The 19,543-nt window shown below is 49.0% G+C and overlaps 1 protein-coding gene across 4 annotated transcripts in view; it reads left to right on the plus strand.

The window, feature by feature from the left end:
* The window catches only part of Rasgef1c (RasGEF domain family member 1C), a 76,594-nt gene that overhangs the window by 49,732 nt on the left and 7,319 nt on the right, over positions 1–19,543 (plus strand). The window contains exons 1-12 of one of the 4 annotated variants that reach the window (XM_031353108.1): positions 1,650–1,934; positions 2,157–2,472; positions 3,949–4,131; positions 4,282–4,404; positions 5,566–5,703; positions 7,619–7,819; positions 8,372–8,446; positions 14,009–14,098; positions 15,802–15,904; positions 16,353–16,432; positions 16,516–16,611; positions 18,037–18,132. In XM_031353108.1, the coding sequence (XP_031208968.1) occupies positions 3,955–4,131; positions 4,282–4,404; positions 5,566–5,703; positions 7,619–7,819; positions 8,372–8,446; positions 14,009–14,098; positions 15,802–15,904; positions 16,353–16,432; positions 16,516–16,611; positions 18,037–18,132 (1,179 nt within the window). In that variant the 5' untranslated portion in view covers positions 1,650–1,934; positions 2,157–2,472; positions 3,949–3,954. Of the gene's footprint in view, positions 1–1,649; positions 2,473–3,948; positions 4,132–4,281; positions 4,405–5,565; positions 5,704–7,618; positions 7,820–8,371; positions 8,447–14,008; positions 14,099–15,801; positions 15,905–16,352; positions 16,433–16,515; positions 16,612–18,036; positions 18,133–19,543 lie in introns of those variants that run through there. The other 3 variants (XM_031353107.1, XM_031353106.1, XM_031353105.1) reach the window with 3 other exon arrangements.

Consider the following 19,543-nt stretch of genomic DNA (forward strand, 5'->3'; position numbering starts at 1 on the left):
TGGACTGTATCGCCAAGGATTTTATTGGTGTGAAAGGATACCAGGATATGAATGGCTTAGCACACAAAACCAAATCTTGGTACAGTTCAAAAGCACTGACACCCCTCTCACCCCTTCACCCCGGTAGTGTTCAAAGGGTTGTTCCGACATGCTGGCCAGACCTGTTGTATTGGTCTCATCTATTTTGTGGTCTGTGGTGGTTAATGTTGATTGCCAAAGAGTTCCAGGCTCACTAATGAGGAATTAATTATCTTGATTAGGTTAGCCTCCAGCCGTGCCTGTGAGGTTATTTTGACTAGGTTAAGGTGGGAACACTTACCCCAGAAGGAGCCGGCATCAACACTGAGCTCTGGCTCTGGGTTGCACAAAAAGGAGAAAGCTAGATTGAGCACCAACCTTTATTACTCTCTGCTTTGTCACTGTGGGTGCAATGTGACTGGATGCCTCTAGCTCCGGCCACCATGACTTCTCTGCCCATGACCAAATAAGCCCTTTCTCTCATAAGCTGTGCTTGTCAGGGTATCTTAGTAACTTATACATGGTCTCACTCTAGTTTGGATCTTGATGCTTCTCCAGAAGCCCGTGCGTCAAAGCTTGGTGGAAAGTGGTGAGCCTCTAAGAGGTGTGACCTAGTGAGAGCCATTGAGATCACTGAGGTCATGCCCTCGAGGAGGACTACGGTGGCTGAGCTCATGCCCTTCATCTCTCTCACTTACCAGCTATGAGGCAAGTGAGGTTGTTTTGTTTTGTCTTGTCTTGTTTTGTTTTGTTTTTCCTACTAAGTGCCCTATCATGGTGCCTCCACTAGCCTAAAGCAATGAGACCAGCCGGCCACTGACCAATAAGAAGCTACAGAACAGTAAGCTGAAATAAGCTGTTTATCTTGATACGTCTTGATACATTGACTATCTGAGGAATTTGTTACAGCACTTGTGAAGCCAGCTGATGCATGCCACCAAAAAGGCCAAGAGAGAAATTCAGACAGTTAGAGGGAGGGGAGGAGGGAGAATGGGTGCAGGGGCCCCTGGAGACCGAAAGAGGGCATGGAATTCTTCCAGCTGGAGTTACAGGAGAAGTATACTCTCTTAACTGCTGATCCACCTCTGCAGACCAGCTTTTGTCTTTTTGTAACTGGCTTCTGCCTCTAACTCAACATCCTCAGTGTTTCTCCATACTGTAAGACATATCGGAATTTTCTCCTCCTTTAAAGTAGAATAATATTTCATCATACACACACATAGTACACACACATAGTACATCTTGTTTATGTATTCATCTATTGATGGACATTTAGGCTGCTTCACCACTGGCTTTAAGAAATTACTCCTGGACACGCAAACTATGAATAAGATGGTCTTAAAAATTATAACAAAATAATTTAGGCAAAAAATGAAACAAACTCTGACCTACTTCTGAGATGTATTGTTAATGAAAAGAACCCAGAACAGGACAGTGTGGGGCCACGCTATTTTGTGTGTAATAAAGAAATGGGGGGGGGGGGCTGGTGAGATGGCTCAGCAGGTTAGAGCACCAACTGCTCTTCCGAAGGATCCTGAGTTCCGATCCCAGCAACCACATTGTGACTCACAACCACCCGTAATGAGATCTGATGCCCTCTTCTGGTGCGTCTGAAGACAGCTACAGTGTACTTATTCATCATAATAAATAAATCTTTGGGCTGGAGCGAGCAGGGATTGAGCAAGCATGGCCTGGGGCCTCGGGGTGCTTCTTAGAAAGACTTGTGTTTTCATACATGGATGCTAGATGTGCCCATCACCCTGTGCTCTCCCTCATCCACCACTTTGTCACTTTAGGACCTGCCACCCGGCCCCAGCTATCTAAGCACATTTTTTTCATAATCACCCCGCCTTCCCCTTGTTGGTCCCATGACAGGCTTGCTTTTCCACAGGCTCATTCCTCCCTTTGGTCCTCAGGTCAGTGACCTCCCCAAGCTCCTACTTGGCGGGCTGTCCCCTCTCAGGTCATCCCTGTAGGACACTCCTTCAGCTCACAGCATGAGCTTCGGGATGTAGCCACCTACCACCCACAAGGACCCAGCATCGGGTGCCCAGTGCTGAGCCAGGCCTAGGGTGTTCTGGGTGCTTCTGAGATTGACTTGTGAAGCACCCCTCTGTGATTTTCCCACCACCTGGCAGACTGCTGCCCCGCCCCATGGAGAGTTTCGGTGTCACCTCCACGCTGTCACTGGCCCATCTGGAAGAAAATTGAACTGGAATCCAAGATGGGCTGCAGGGTGAAGAGGTGAGAGACATTACACGGGAGAGGGCAACTTTGGAGCTCACATATTTTGGCATGTAAAGTTAGAACCAGGTGCTGAGCCCCAGGCATGAGACAGAGATAGCACCTGCTGTCTCCAATGATGGCTACCCTCTCCAATGAGAATCTTCAGGATCCCCCCACCCCCGCCATCTTCATCTGCACCGGCTTCCCCACACAGATGCACAAGAGGAGGTTTGTGAAATTTACATTTTCAGGACTGAAAATTGAGTGTAAGGAGGTTAAAAATAAAGCTGTGACTATCGCTAAGGTCAGAGCTGCCAAGGCTGCCATCCACGCGGATTGACCAAGCACTCTCTAATTCTGTAGCCCCGTCCCAGCACCTCCCACACCACAGACTGCGGACAGCCCTCTGGAGAGTTCCCCGTCATTCCTGAGTGGTCTCTGACCTAGAGTGGGTTATTCCTCTGAGTGGTCTTTCTGTCTTTAGATCAGGGTCACTAGGGGACAGAAAGAGCAGGCCAAAGCCAAAGTCTTTCAGGGGGTGAGCCCATAATAGTCTGTATTTGAGAAAATGGGGTGACCTGACTGTCTAGGCTGGAACTGGTTCAACACCCACAGACCTACAAGCATGTGTGGAAGAACTGGGAGCAAATACAGACTTCCGGTTAAAATGTGCAGATGCCCTCTGCTGGCCAGGCCACAGACGCTCTCAGCATTGGTCTAGAGAAGGCTTGCATAGAGAGGACACTGTAATGCCCACCAGCAACTGACAGAAGCCCCCAGGCCTACAACGGGGCTCACAATGAAAATCCACTCATGTCCACCAGGGTTCAGACAGGGCTGTGGAGTAGACGGATGCTAGGAGGAAGCAGAGATAGCCCCATTGAGGAGCTACTCTGTAGGCTAATGCAGGAGGACTGTAAGTTCAAGGCCTGCCTAGACTACAGAGAACATACGAAGCCAACTTGGGCAACTTAGCAAGACCCTGTCTCAAGTGAAAAATAGCGAAGCGGGCTGGGGATGTTAGCTCAGCGGTAGAGGCCTCGGGTAGTGCGCACAGGTGGTCAATCCCAGCTCTCTCCCTCCAAAAACAGTGTGCCAACTTTCCTAGCTTCTCACGATGCCAAGACGAACTCAGTAATGTTGAGTTTACATTCCCCAATGTCCAGTCAATAGGACCTCAGGGGAACAGTAGCTTCCACATCTCAAGGGAGCTCTGGGGTTCTTCCTGAATCCCTAATCTGGCTCAGGATCATCCCTGAGCCTATTTTTGTGGTCGGCAGCTGGGGGAAGGTGGTGGCTATTAAGGACTTGGACAAACTTTTCCTGTGCTTGGTAGCTCACCCCTAGAGTGCAGGCAATGGAAGAATCTGAAACAGGGGGATTGCTGTGAGTTGCAGGCCAGCTTGAATTATAAAGATAGAGAGAAGCAGAGGGATAACCAGCTATTAAGGATGTGTTTTCCGAGGAGAGATGGTTCTGGAGAAACAGTAAAGAAGAGATTATTCCTGGGGGAAGAATTGGGGAGGCTATAAGAAAGTGGAGAATGGGTGTTGGGCTGTGAAGTGGGGGACACTGGCAGCCTCTCACGATGTGCTCGCTGAACTTATTAAGTGTGGACAGTGAGAGGCATAGTTCTCTAGCCTGGAACCCAGGGAATCAGTAGGCCCCAGCTCAGTTACCCCCAACTGTTTCTTACCATTGCAGGCAGGCATGCCCCGGACACTGACTGCATCCGACATGGTCACCCCGGGCAGCCTCAGCCCACCTCCCACAGAATCCACAGAAGGAGAGCAGGCTGGGCAGCCCCTCCTGGATGGAGCTCCATCCTCAGCCTCTTTGGACACCCTGATTCAGCACCTCGTGCCCACAGCCGATTACTATCCCGAGGTAGGTGAGCCACCTGGCGGGGGGGGGGGTGAGGAGCAGGAGGGCATGGCACAGGTGACAGGGCTGGAAATGGCCTCGTGCCTAGGGAGTTGGGGCAAGCTGGTAACACACCCTCTGTGCTCTGATGAGTTTGTGTGGTATCCTCGCCAGAAAGCCTACATCTTCACCTTCCTGCTGAGCTCTCGTCTCTTCATCGAGCCCCGAGAGCTCCTGGCTCGGGTGTGCCACCTGTGCATAGAGCAGCAACAGCTGGACAAGCCGGTGCTGGACAAGGTGAGGAGCTAGGCAGGCCAGGAGCTCAGAGTGCACCTGTATGCCCAGGGTCTGACCTCACAGTGTCAGCATTGGGGGGAGGCAGTGGTTGCTCCATCCTCTGGAAAAGGCCCAGGACCTGTAAGAATAGGCCACCCATACCCTTGTACCGTTTTCCAACGTCCTGTGAGATCTATTAAAGTCAGAACTGAGTCCCGGAACCTAGTCTGTATGGCTCTTACCACCAATAGCCTGAGATAGCCCATGCCTCTACAGGATTTCTCTTCTATTACATTCCATTTCTGAATAAGGATAGCTTGTCTATGCCCTGCCTCCTCAAGGCCTTTCTCCTCTCCCTGCCTGATCCCGTAACTTACGATTTTCTACACTTATGTCAGTCAGGCTTTCGGGTACAGAAGTCCAGCTTCAACTGGCCCAAGCAAAGAGACATGGCTGATTCATGTGCCTACCCAGCATTAGGTACCTCTCTTTGAGGAGCCCAAATCACCCAACAGGACATGGGGTTTCCTACTCTGATGCTCCCCTCCCCACTACACCCTCCTCCCCCTCTCCCATCCCCCTCCCTCCGGTTTCATCTGGGACCATAGGCCTCACCTTGTGCTGGCTGGTTCTCCTGCACAGTGAGAGGTGGCCTCCTTTGTCAGGGTGACCATCTTAACCTCTCAACCACGTGGAAAGACCTTTAAAGGTAAAAGGTTGAGATTTCATTGGCCTAGCTTAGGTCACATGCTCATCTGTGAGCAGTCACGTGATGCTTTAGAATCCCGGGATCTGATTGGCCGGTACTCATATAGTTCTATTCCTGAGTCAATCAGCGGAGCCTGTCTCTCTGTGAAAAGAGAAGGGGAGCCCCATGGGAAAACTAAGTTAGCCTGACCCTAGAAAAGGGAGAGGCCAGGGATGGTGTCGGTGGTAGAAATGAGATGGCCCTGGCCTCAAAATATGCATCTGTCTCACTTCCGTCCCCTGTGTGAGTGGAACCAAGGCATCTCTCCTCCCACCCTCTGCTCTGTTGCATTCCCCCTGCTGCCGGGCACAGATAGCCTGAGGCTTACCACAACTACTGCAGGGCCCATGGAATAACCCGGATGGGCAGAGCCTGCTTGGTGAAGGGCTCACTACAGCCCACCAAGTGGCCCCTGCTTCTGCTTTGCCTTGCAGGCCCGAGTCCGGAAGTTTGGTGCCAAACTGCTCCAGTTGCTAGCCGAGTGGACTGAGACCTTCCCACGGGACTTTGAAGAGGAATCCACCATTGGACACCTGACAGATGTGGTGGGCCGCATCTCCCCGTGTGATGAGGTGGGCCAGACATGGTAGAAGTCACTTCCCCTTCCTGTACCTTCCCATCCAGGACCTGAGCCTGTTTCCACCTTCCTCTGGGCCCTTCTCTCCCCACACTGCATAGAATAAATAGCTCAATGGGCCCTCTGGAGCCAGTGGAGGAATACAGGCCCCGCAAAGCTGAGAGGGAATCCAGGGCCCTGTATCTTCTCTACCTCTCCCATCTGTGTCCTGGCAATGGTATTAGGTAGTGAATAAGACCCACGCGTGGGACCAGATGGACTGGTGGCCCGGCAGTGGCTCTGTGACCCACTAAGCCATCTGCAAAGATCCACATCAGGGACCTACAGAGGTCCCCCTCCCACAGGCCTGCTCCCATGTAGAGCCAGGGTGGCAGTCAGTGTTCATGGCCAAGGACCTGTAATTTGGAGCAGGAGGAGGGCCCCACAGATGAATCACAAGAGCAGCTGAGAGAGCAAGTTCCCCAACTGCTTGCCACTCCTCTGCCAGCTCTCAGGCGAGCTCCTTAGCGCATAAGGAGTAGAGATGTCTCTAGGAGTGATGTTTGCCACAGGCTAAGACCCTCAGGGGTCTAGCATGGGTTAAAGGCCAAAACTCTTGGGATATGGGGATGTCTCAATAAATCTGGCTAAGCTAAGGTCATCTCTCTTTAGAAATACTGTCTCTGGGGCTGATGTGGCTCAGCAGTTAAGAGCAGAAGGACAGGAGTCCAGTTCCCAGCATCCACACTGGCATCATAACTTACCTGATAGTCAAGCTCCAGAGCACTGGTGCCCTAGTCTGGCCTTCGAGGGCACCTGCACTCAAGTGTACACACCAGCACACAAACAAACACATATGCACCTAATTTTTTTTTATTTAAAAAAAATTTTTTTAAAGAAAGAAATAGGGTCTCTGCAGGAGAGATGATGGGATTTCCCATTGTGAATAGAAGGTTCCCTGAGGAACCTCTTGTCCCTGCCCCAGCTCAAGGCATAGTCTGAAGCAGGCTGTCCTTCCCAGCACCATGTTGAGACAGTTTGTCCTTGTCTGATCACTAAGTGCACCCTAGAGATGGGCTGGGTTCTCATAACAAAGATGGCCACACAGCATCATTCTAGCTGGGGTCCTGTGAGGGAGGCAGCATGGTTCCCACTCTGAGCCAGTCAGAGGCCAGTCCTCCAGGGCCAGGCCTGCTCCTCTTGCTTCCTTCCCTGGCCTGACCGACGTTCTCTGCCCAGAAGCAACTGGTACATTTTAGCCAGAGATGTTCTACCTGAAGCATTTTCTCATCCCCTACCTTCTCCCCAATCTTCTTCAGCCCCAACCACTACATGTCCAATGTAGGGGCCTTTTTCAGGATGGGGCGGGTCCCAGGATATTTGCTGGTACCTGGCCTTGTCCATAGAGGCAATACACACACACACACACCCCACACACACCACATACACAATACACACACACACACACCACATACACATTCAAGACACACACACAAAACACAAACACACACCACACACTCAAAACACACACACAATACACTCAACACGCCACACACACATATACACCATATACCACACACACCACAGACACACCATACACATACCACACACACACATACCACATACACACACTCAAAACCTCAAAACACACACACAAAACATTTATACACACACACACCACACATACACACACCACACACACTTAAAACACACACACACACACCACACACTCAAAACACATACACAAAACATACTCAACATACCACACACCCACTATATAATGCTCACACCACACACACACTCAAAACACTCAAAACACACACACACACACACACACACACACACTGGGAGCCCAGGAGCCTGCAGCTGGGGTTGAGTTTGGGATGTGGGTATTCAGGCCTGAGTGCCCTCTCCCCTCATCCCAACCCTAGACCTATGGGAACAGGGTGCACCAGCTCCTGCAGACTCTGCACCAGAAACTGGCGTCACTTGGCCAGGGACCAGAAGGCCTGGTGGGGGCCGACAAGCTCATCTCCTACAGGACCAAGCCTCCAGCCTCCATCCACAGGGAGCTCCTAGGTGTCTGCAGTGACCCCTACACGCTGGCCCAGCAACTGACCCATGTGGAGCTGGTGAGTGGGACCCAGGGAAGGAGCTACTAGACATAGCAAACACTGCTTCCAACCTCTCTTTCCTGATCTCAGCATAGCCCAGGGATCCAGGCCCAATGGACCCCTGCAGAAGACTCTAGAGCAGTCCCTCGGGATTCTTGGGCCTGGGACAGGAGGTCTGAAGGTGCCAGCTAAGGGTCTAGGCTGGGGACAGAGGAATGGGGTTCAAATTCTCATTCTGGTGCCATTCACTGTGTGGCCTTCTCATGCCTAAGGAACTTGCCATTTGGGCCACATACACATGGGGCTAGAAGTAGGGGGTGGCTGCTCTCCCAGTTCCCCAGAGCCCTCCTTCATGGTGGCTAAAGGGAATGAGCTGACCTCACTCCCAACACATGGGGGTCTATGTAGGTACAGAGGCTAAGGGGTCCCCAGAAAGAGGTAATGGAGGGAAGTTAGCACCTCCCTGCCACACTTGCACCCCTGACTATGCCCTTGATGCCTCCCACCATGTGCCTCCTCCCCATCGTGTGCCTCTCCTTCTTTTCTGACTCTTCTCCCCTCCCCATGCAGGAGCGACTAAGGCACATTGGGCCTGAGGAGTTTGTCCAGGCTTTTGTAAACAAGGACCCCCTGGCAGGCACAAAGGTAAAAGGTTCTTGGGAGAGCTGAGACTACAATGGCCTCTACCCAGTGGTGGCCACGAGGAGGAAGATCTCACGGACATCAGCTGAGGAAGCCTTGATGCTGCCCAGAGCCCAATGGAGGGTCCCTGAACACTCCACCCAGCCTTTCCAGCTCAGATGGCCAGCACTGAGTCCCAGAGAGCCTAGGGGACTGGTTAGACATAGCTGCCAGATCACTCACCCAGCCAGGGTGGAGGGGGAGTCGGGAAGCCACCTTGAGTCAGGCTTCAACTCTGGGCAGAGAGAAGGTACAGGGTGCACCTTGCATGGTGGGACCTGAGGGTCCTCCTTGTGCGTTTTGTCAGGTGCTGGTGCCCTCTAGCGGCCACTGTAGGAAGTGCTGACTGGTGCTCATTGCTTGAAAAGATTGGAAAGGTTAAGCCACCTTGATTCCCAATGAGAATTAGCATTGAAAGCTAATTCTTCGCTCCCAGGGCACCAGCCACAGGAGTAGGGTGTCTAACCAACTGGCTAGATCCAGTCAGAACTGGAAGCATCCGTTATTTATGGCCCCACCTCAAAAAAAAAAAAAAAAGAGCGCAAATTAAATGCTGTAATGGTAATTGCTCTTTTTAAGCTGCCCATGCTTTTGGTAAAGATTACAGAACTTTACTAGGCGGATGAACAATGGCGTCCACTATGCTCATGTCCTGAGGCTGGGAGCTGGAGCTCAAGGGCAGAGCCCTCCCTTCCCTCCCCAACTCCCTAGGTTCATTCTAGTGCCAATCCCTGGAGGGGAGTGAAGGGGGTATCGAATCTCACAGTTGAGAATTTGAAATATTTGACACTCTTATGAGATATCTGTCCATATTCTTGATAGATGCAAGTGCTGATTTTAAAACATTCATTGTAACATGAGATCCAAAAATATATCAGTGACCTTTCCATACACCATGATATCCACTGGACTGTAACGCACCTTGCATATGTAATTTTATAGTAGCATAAATCATTTTAAAAAACACAGAGACACAGAGTAGAGCAGATCTCCCCGTGCTGGGGAGGAAATCCGTGAAAAGCCCGAGGTCGTCAAGCTCACAGAGGTGAGTGAGGGGGTTGTAAATTCCCAATTTTCTCTTGAAAGCTTGAACTTCATCTTTGGCAACAAGTGCTGTGAACTGTTTTCTTCGAAGTGACGGGCTTCTTATTCATTTTCAAGGCAAGACCAGCCAAATGCTGAAGGCTGAGTAAAAACAGTGATGGTAAAGGCATCAAGTGGTTTTGTTGTTGTTTGTTTGTTTTTTGTTTGTTTGCATGTCAATTTTTTAACTGACAGTACTGAATAGAACTTTTTTTTTGTATTAGAGATTGAACCCAGAGCCTCCTACATGCTAAGCAACTGAGCCACCACATGGTGCTGGGAGCCCCTAGCAAGTGCTCTTAACCACTGAGCAGCCCTACCAGCCCCTGAAATAGTATTTGTTTTTATTTCTGTGGCAATCATAAAATAGAAACTCCACTAGTATAAGAGGGACGGGAATAGTTTACAGATCCTCCTCCATCACTTTACTTCTCTGAAGTGCTAAGAATGTTACATTGTTGTTGTTGTTGTTGTTACAGATCCTCCTCCATCACTTTACTTCTCTGAAGTGCTAAGAATGTTACATTGTTGTTGTTGTTGTTGTTGTTGTTGTTGTTGTTGTTGTTGTTGCTGCTGCTGCTGCTGTTGGTTTTTCGAAACAGGGTTTCTTTGTGTAGCCCCAGCTGTCCTGGAACTCACTCTGTAGACCAGGCTGGCTTTAAACTCAGAAATCTGCCTGCCTCTGACTCTGCCTCCCAAATGCTGGGATTAAAGGTTTTATTAACCTATATACATTAAAGGCAGTAGAGATAGTCTCAGATGTGCCGCTATGCATCAGCGTCATATTAACAAAAAAGGGTCCAACACGTGTGTCCTCTTGAACTTTGACCAAGAGCGAGCCCATGTGTGAATTCTCCATCCTTCTCCATGTGTCTTCTGTCTCTGTGTGGCTTATGGTTTCTGTCCTGTCTTCAATCTGTCCATCTGTCAGATGAGTCTGATCTGTGCCTGCCTGAATGCTGTGAGGGCTTTGCTCTCCTCTGTTAAACAGACAGCTTAACCTGAGGGAGGAAGGAAGGATGGCTGCTTTACAGAAATACTTTAACGAAGCTTTACCTGGAATGAGACTGACTCCAGCCTTCCCAAATAGCAAGCGGTCCTGTAGACAGTCTATGTCCACGCTCTTTCCACATCAGTGGCAGAGATTTACTGTACAAGGTCTCTTTTGTCCTGTTTGCTATTTTCAGCAAATGGTTATCATAGCACACATTCAAGCACACCACACATTGCTCTGGGCCAGGAGCATGGAAGAAAAACCCAATTTAAGATTAAAGCAAGGCATCAGCTTAGGCTGCAAAAGCATTGATTGTGTGGGAAGTGTAAGACAAAGACTGTTGTTACATTGTTCTCCCAGAGGCGGGTTGAGCAAACGAGCTGAGTGCACAGCAGGACACCCATCAGTCTTAAGTGAGCTCGTTGCGTTACTACCTTGGTTGTCAGGTCCAGCACAAGTTCCCATCTCTTGGATGTAAGAGCTATTTTCATAAGAATGTATCATCACAGAACTCACTTGTCGCTTCTCTACACTACTAAGTGACTGGTTTTTTTTTTTTTTACTAGCTTTTCAAAATCAATGTTGAATCCATCTTACACTTCCAAAATAAGCAAAGCAGGAGAGACAAACCTTTGTCTCTCCATATCCCTGCGTCCTGTTTTGTTGTGAGATTCTGCCACCATTACTCATGAATGGGATTGAGTGGCTACTCCTCTACCTGACACTATGTACAGCTCCTCTTGCTCTTTTCTTTGTTTGTGTAAAAGCCTAGCATTACCTATTGCTGGAGCCTTGATCAGCTTTTGCCAGCGAAAACTCTTGAGACTGGGTGTTCTTAGAGGAGTAACTTTGGTTAACTCAAGTTTTTCTGGTTGGATTGTTTCTTTGTTTACTCTTACAGTTATTTAGTAACGGAACGGCTGTTTAGGTTTTCTATCCTCCGCCCCACAGAAGTACTGCGGCTGGAACTCGGGTGGCTCCATTTCCTAGGCAGGCCCTCTACCCTGGAGCTACACTCCCAAGTCTCCTTTTTGCTTTATTTTGTGACAGGCTCACTAACTAGTTCAGCTAGGCCTTGAACCTAGGCTCTCCCTGCCTCAGCCTCCCCGGTAGCTGGACTTTGCCTTTCTCTTCCTCTTAAGTTACTTTGTAACTTCTTATATCGTTTCAAGAATTTAACTTTTTCCCTTAAATTTTCCTTGTTTACAGATACAAAGTTACTCACTGACAACTATTCTTCTAAATTTCTGCACATCCATGTTGCAGTCCCATTGCAATTTTTTGTGATTTATTTCTGTCTCTTCATCAGTATAACAACCACACCACTGGGATTACAAGTGAATGCAACCAAGCTTGGTGCGCGCATGCACATATGTGCTTTTGTGTGTGTGTGTGTGTGTGTGTGTGTGTGTGTGTGTGTGTGTGTGTGTAGTTCTAGGCATCAGACTCAGGTCTCTTCATGTTTGTCTGGCAAACACTTTACCTAATAAGTCATCTCCCAGTCCTAACTCCATATGTTGAAGACATGTTACTTAGCACAAACGTGTAGACTTGTGATAGTTTCCTAACGAATTGGACCTCATCACTGTGTGGTTACCCATTACTTGCTTCTACAGTGCTTTTCCCTTAGAATATTTTTTTTTTTTTTGTCGTAAAACCTGTCCAAATGTTACAGATCCTCCTTTACTTTCAATTGGGATCTGTCCTGATAAGCCCACCATAAAGCTGAAAAAAATCATACTTGGGCCACCAAAGTTGGAATCCTCCGAATAGCTGTGTGATATTTATCAAATGTGCAATTCTCTACTTCTCTTTTATTTACATCATTGACTTAGAAAATGTTAAGAAATGGAATTTGATTGTAGTTACTGATTTTCAAGGGTATGTCCTCATCCACGCCTGTGGCGTTTGTCATCATCTACCTTGACTTCCCATTTCTTTTTCTCTCCTTTCTTTACATTTTTTTCCATCTACCTCTTCTGCTCATTGAATTTTATTCCAGTAGTTTTTTGGGATTTTTTGTTTGTTTGTTTTGTTTTGTTTTGTTTTTTGAGACAGGGTTTCTCTGTGTAGCCCTAGCTGTCCTGGAACTCACTCGGTAGACCAGGCTGGCCTCAAACTCAGAAATCTGCCTGCCTCTGCCTCCCAAGTGCTGGGATTAAAGGCGTGCGCCACCACTACCCGGCTATATCCCAGTAGTTTTAACATACACACTTCTTTACCTTAAGTTTAAGTATTTAAACAGTGGTCCATGTATTTACAATATGTAGAATGTTCAGCATAGGTTGAATTTTTCTCTCCAAGCATTTATTACTCAGAAAAAGATTCAAATGGAAATCTATAGATATAAATACACATACAAACATACATACATACATACATACATACATACATAGAGTTGATTTTGTTATTCCCACTAATTATGTTCTAGAACACAACATGAACATCAAATTAGCAAATTCTAAGCCATTGCTCCTGGGGGAAAATGCAGCGTCAGGTTCACACAAGCTTCTTTTCTCAGTATTTTTTTTTTTTACAAGCAATCAACACCTAGCTATAGTTACGTGTCCATGTGTAAAAGACACCAATCTAATGTGCATTACTGATTAACACTGAACTCAGGGCAAATGGCCAGGCCAACTCATACCTGGTCTGAGATGGAGCCCATCCACCTCTCTCTATTTGGCTATCTGTGTCTGTAGAAGTCATTGATAAATAAGAGCCATCTAGCACATGTTTTCTTTGTAGGAGACACCATAGCCTTTGTGTGAAGTGATAAAATATATCACTTCAGTATTATTCTTGGAATCCTTTCAAAACATGGAAACTATTCTCCAAAGAAAACATAAAAAGAGAAGAAAAGAGATGCTAAACAGAGGCAGGGATTCTGTGATCCTGGCTCACACTATGAGCAGAAACAAGACGCAGCAGCTTTATTTAGTTCAATCTTAGCTGGAAATGCTTATGCTCAGATATTTTGCCTTTCTGTGCCTGCACACCATTGAATGGGAGAGCAATACAAGCTATTGAAAGAGAGAGAAAAAAGTAGTAGACACATTTGCAAATATAGAATCTATGAGTAATGTTGATTCTGGGCATATACTCATAATATTGATGTATAGCCTTATTAATTGATGTGTTTGTCCATCATCTGGTGCTGTGGATCGATCCAAGGACTTCTCCCACATTGTGAGTATGCAGTCTACTGCAGGGATCTATACCCAGCCCTTCTCTTTGCCTCCTACTGCCACTGTGATTCTGGGGAGAAGCCCAGGACTTCCAGCCTCCAGAAAGAAGACCAGGGGCTCTCACATCAGATCACTGTGTTTCCGGTTGACTTTGAGATTGTTCCGTTGTCCGGGTTCTTTATAATGACTGTGACCTGATTCTGTGCTCTAAAAAGTTATCGTAAAGGAGACTCATCCCCCCTCCCCCGGTGTCTTTCCTAGCCCCGCTTCAGTGACAAGACAAACAACGTGGAGGCCTACGTGAAGTGGTTCAACAGACTCTGTTACCTGGTAGCAACGGAAATCTGCATGGTGAGTAAAGCCAGCTTGGCCCTGCCTGCCTGCCTGCCAGAGGCTACCTGGGGATGTATGGAATCCCAGCCTTCCCCAGCCCAGGGCTTGGCTGGACCACCGTACCAGACCAGGCTCATCTCTTCCCTCCAGTGAATGTCCCCTGTAGATGGATCTCTGAGTGGATCCACCAGCCAAGTGGAAGTCAGACTATCTGCTGGGGACTGAGGGCTGGCTACTGTGTGCCTCAGTCTGGACCTGTCTGCCTCACGCATCTGGGCTGGGTAGCTTTCTTGGGGCTTGAAGATAAAAGGATCTAACCTTTAAGAATTGAGAAATTGCATGTTAAAAGTCCAGGCCGACGATGAGATTGGAAATAAATCTATTCCTAAGTCTTTTCCTTATTTAATTCCAAGCCCCTGTTACTTTTAAAATTCATACCTTCAGTGCAACCTAAAGCCATTCTGTTGTTTGTGTAGTTAGTGAATGGCACTTGAAAGGGACAGGAGGTGATTGCTACAGGTTTCACTGTGTCTATTAACCTCGCTTTGCATATGTTTAGTCACTGTTCCAAAAGATACGCACAATTTCCCCCAAAACATCAATCACTGGTGTACTTTTTATCTGTCATTTTCTGAATATAAAAAAGGATGGGCCACAGTTTTTAAAAAGCTGAATTCCAAAACCAAGTCCAGGCCAGTGGCTGCTTCTGTCTGCAGGAAGCTCTGTCGCTCTAGTGTTAGACACGTTGGCACTGTCCTAAATGCAATGGGGCAGACTGGCTAGTTGGGTTCACAGGGTAAAGGTGCTGAGACAGGAGCCTGGGATCAAGGGTCAGTGTTCACTAGGGGTCAGCAGCTGAGAATTGAACAGGGCAGTCAGGTTTGTGCTAAGGGAGAAACTGACCCATGGTGTTCATCATGGGCTGACGCGGCTAGCTTCTATCTAATAAACATCACCTGGCTCCATCACTGTCATCGGTTAGTGTTGCTATTAGAAAGGCAGGATTAAACCTCAGGTGGGCAGCTCTCTGCAGCAGAGAGGACTCCTTGGGGGGCGGGGAGGGAGCTGTGGTGGTGCACCTACTGTGTCACTTCCTGGTGACTAGAGAGACAATGGTATTGATAGACAAGAAAGATGCTCCTGAATTATACTGGCCTGAGCCTGTTCTCACATTCCCATCACTGGCTCAGCAGCTAAATTAGGCTAATTTGTGGAGGCTAGACCACACAGGAACCCACCTGGGATGGCCCTGGGGAAAGGACAGTTTGGTCCTGGCCCACCAGAAAGGTGGAGAGTCTTGACTACTTGTCCCCAAGGTGAGTTCTCACAGCAGTATGGTGTTCTGACAGAAAGCAATGGAGGGGCAGCCCAGAGAGCGGGGTTGGTGTGTGGCCCCTACTGAAGAGAGAGGAATTCCACACTGGAAAGAGAACTATTTCCATCTTTCAGGGAAAGTTTGGCCTTGTGGGGGCGCCATCCCAAAGATGCCTCCCAGCCCCTCCAGGGCAGGGGTGCCCCACAGGAGCTTCACTGGGCCACATCTGCCCCGCATACCTTCTGAGCTGCATGCTCCCTCTATTACGAAGGGTCCTGAGACCCTGGCCCTTGAGCTTCTCAGCTGTGAAATGGGCCTTGAGAAGAGCAGGGGAGCCAGGCTGGTTGATTGGGGTGTTTGAAGGGGAGAACGCATGCCCACTGAAGCTCCAGTGTCCCCTCCCCAGCCAGCCAAGAAGAAGCAGAGAGCGCAGGTGATCGAGTTCTTCATTGATGTGGCCCGAGAGTGCTTCAACATCGGCAACTTCAACTCCCTCATGGCCATTATCTGTGAGTGAACTTGCCCGGGCCTCGAATCCCCTGTGTGAGGACCACTAGAGAGGTTAAAGTGGGCACGGCTGGCAGGTGGGGTGCACGTCAAGGGTCTTCTCTGCAGCGGGTGGCTGTGGGCTAGGAGGCCAGCTCCAGAGGCTGATGAAGGGGCTCCATTTGAGGCAAGGTCAATCTCCAAGGGATGCATTTGAAGAGTTTGGTAGTGCACAGCCACAGACAAGACAGAATGAAAGCAAAATAAGCATGGCTGCTATGGTGGCCTCGTGTAGGTGGGGCAGTCAGAGGTACATGCACCAAGTCCACCGCAGTACACTGTCCACCAGCAACTGCCCACTCGGCTACCCTTCAGCCACCCTCAGGGCACACCGAGACTGCTTTTCCTATGGGAACAAAGGGGACTGTCCAGGCTGGTGGAGCCCACCCAGCTCAGTTTACCTTCTTCCAGCCGGCATGAACATGAGCCCTGTGTCCAGGCTGAAGAAGACGTGGGCCAAAGTAAAAACAGCCAAGTTCTTCATTCTGGAGGTAAACAGGATTGCTGGTTCACGGGGGGGTGGTCATCTGGCCCCTGAATGGAGCTACTCAAATGTCTCCCTGTCTCCTTCCAGCACCAGATGGACCCAACAGGGAATTTCTGCAACTACAGGACAGCTCTGCGTGGGGCGGCCCACCGCTCGCTCACTGCTCACAGCAGCAGGGAGAAGGTAGGGAAGAGCCTTCAAAGCTTAGAAGTGTCTGCCTAGCCGGGCGGTGGTGGCACACGCCTTTAATCCCAGCACTTGGGAGGCAGAGGCAGGCGGATTTCTGAGTTCAAGGCCAGCCTGGTCTACAGAGTAAGTTCCAGGACAGCCAAGGCTACACAGAGAAACCCTGTCTCAAACAAAAAAAAAAAAAGAAGAAGAAGAAGAAGAAGAAGAAGAAGTTTCTGCCTTCATAGCTCCCCCATATTATTTCGGGTGGGCCATATCAATGTATTCTTCAGCTTTCTATCTACACTGTAACCAAGACACAACCAAGTTATAAAGCGAAAAGTTTTGGTTTTGCCTGCAAGTTTCAGAGGTTTTGGTCCATGATTGGTTAACTTTGTTACTGTGGGCCTTTTATAGTAAAGACACATGATAAAAATTAAATTGCTCACTTGATGGCAGGGGAGCCAAAAAGAGGAGAAAAAAAAAAAAACCCTCAGAATTCCAAGGCCCAGTGACTAAAGATCTCTTGCTAACTAAATTGCATCTCCCAATTTTTCCACAGCCTCCCATGAATACAGCTTCCCAGGGAGGCACATCATAGTCATAGGGGCCTTTGGAAAACACATGATCCAAACTGTAGCAGTCAGGAATCTGAGGGACCAAATCACCTGGCCCAGTCCCTGCCCTAATAAGCCTGCCACAGCCAGGAGCCAGGCTGTAGACACTAGAAAGCCAGACAGTGGGGGTGGGGGGGAGGAACTTCTCTCTATCGAGCATCTAGAACAGGTGGGCTCCATGGTTCCCAGCCATCCACTTAACTCTGATGGGCTTCAGCACCCCCATCTCCTGAATTGGAAGACTGAGTCCCGGTGAGGATTCTTCACTGTTTGGTTGTACTGTGAGGCAGTAGCAGAGCCAGGTATCAAGCCCCATCCTGCACAGCTTTGAATACACTGGCCTTGCTATACTGCATCGACTGCTTTGCTGAGGCCAAGACACAAGCGGTGCTGTGTTTTAGCCTCAGGGTACTGGCTCCCATCTCCCAAATCAGACTCTAGGGGGAGCTATATAGAAGCGGGGCCGACACCTCTGATTGGAGAAGTCACTTGCAACAGTGAATTTCTGCAAGATTTTTCTCCCATCCTTACTGAGGCTGGGTGACCATAGGACAGGGTGGCACTTCATGTGACTATACTCTGAGCCTTCTTCTAGCTCTGGGCTACTTGGGGCTGTTCCATTTGTTTGTTTGTTTTGTTTTGTTTTTAGAGACAGGGTTTCTCTGTATAGCCCTGGCAGTCTTAGAACTCACTCTGTAGACCAGGCTGGCCTCGAACTCAGAAGTCTGCCTGCCTCTGCCTCCCAAGTGCTGGGATTAAAGGTGTGCGCCACCGCCCAGCTGAGGCTATTCCTTTATGTTGACCTGCACTTTCTCCCTTCTAGATCGTCATCCCCTTCTTCAGCCTGCTCATCAAGGACATTTACTTCCTCAACGAGGGCTGCGCCAACCGCCTTCCCAATGGGCATGTCAACTTTGAGGTGTGTCTACTGGTTTTCAGTGATGCCGGCAAGTGAGACAGGTGCTAGGTGTTCCCAGCACAATCAAGGGAAGCAGCTAAAGAGATGCCTCAGCATGAAGTGCTTGTGAGTCAAGCAGGAGGACCTGAGTCCCACCCCCAGAACCATGGGAAGAAAAGCTGGGCTTGTTGGAACGGGTTTCTAATCCCAATCCTGGGAGTAGGAGAGAAGTGGATTTCTGGGTGTCTCTGGACAGTCAGCCTATGCTAATTTGTTAGTTCTAGGCCAGTGAGAGACTCAGTGTCTTTTTTGCTTGCTTGCTTGCTTGCTTTGTTTTGTTTTGATTTTCCAGACAGGGTTTCTCTGTGTAACCCTGGCAGTCCTGGAACTCATGGAGATCCACCTGCCTCTACCTCCCAAGTTCTGGGATTAAAGGCATGTGCCTCCACGCCCAGCCAAGAGACCCTGTCTTACAAAGCATGGTAGGCAGTACCTGAGTTGGTCCTCTGGCCTCTACTTCCCCGAGTACACCTGTAGTCACACAAACACAAACATAGACAAAGGTTGCCAGCATGGGACTGCTAACCACTGGATCGCTAGACTCATGGGGGCTGCAGGAGGGGCAGGGTGCATCAGTTCACAACCATTTCAAACTGGAGTCATTCAAGTCCCCTAACATCAGCCAGAGGGAGAGGCTGAGGCTCAGGCACATGCCAACAAACACTCCATATTGGACACTGTTCTCAGCCCCGGGAGCTGCATCACTTTGGTCCTTCAAGAGAGGTAGACTGAAGAGAAAGCCAACTCTGAAGACCTATGATGGCAGCTGGCAAGGTGCTTCAAGGACCACACAAGTGTATAGTGTATGGGAGCCAGGGCAGGTCCCAAAAAGGAGGGTCCCTGGACTGCAGGACGGAGGTGTAAAGCAGAAATCAGAGAGCAGAAACAAAGAGTTTTCTGCTCCCTCGGCTCACAGTCTCATCAAATGTCCCCTCCTCCAGGATGTCCTCATGACCTCTCAAGCGGAGAGACCCCCCATCTTCTGGGGGTTCCCCACAGCAGACTGGGCATTGGTCACTCACTTAGAGAACCAGAGTTCTTGAACACTTCAGAAGAGCGCACCCACATACTGATGTGGTGGGTGGGCTCTATAGACAGAGTCCAGCAAACAGAGCATGGCATGAAGTCTTAGCGGGACCTTCCAATCTGTGGGGGGAAGGAGGCTCTTGTCTTGCAGGAGGCTCAGCCCTACCTGGTGTCCACTTAGCTTTCAGCTCCAACAAGCATAAATTCTGGATCTATTACTTGCTCAATAGCAGTGGTTCTCAACCTATGGGTCACAGTCCCTTTGGGAATTGGACAATCCCTTCTCAGGAGTCTCCTAAGACCACCAGAAAACAGATATTTGCATGATGGTTCACAACAGCAGCAC

The sequence above is a fragment of the Mastomys coucha genome, unplaced genomic scaffold, assembly GCF_008632895.1.
Source record: "Mastomys coucha isolate ucsf_1 unplaced genomic scaffold, UCSF_Mcou_1 pScaffold5, whole genome shotgun sequence".
NCBI lineage: Eukaryota > Metazoa > Chordata > Mammalia > Rodentia > Muridae > Mastomys > Mastomys coucha.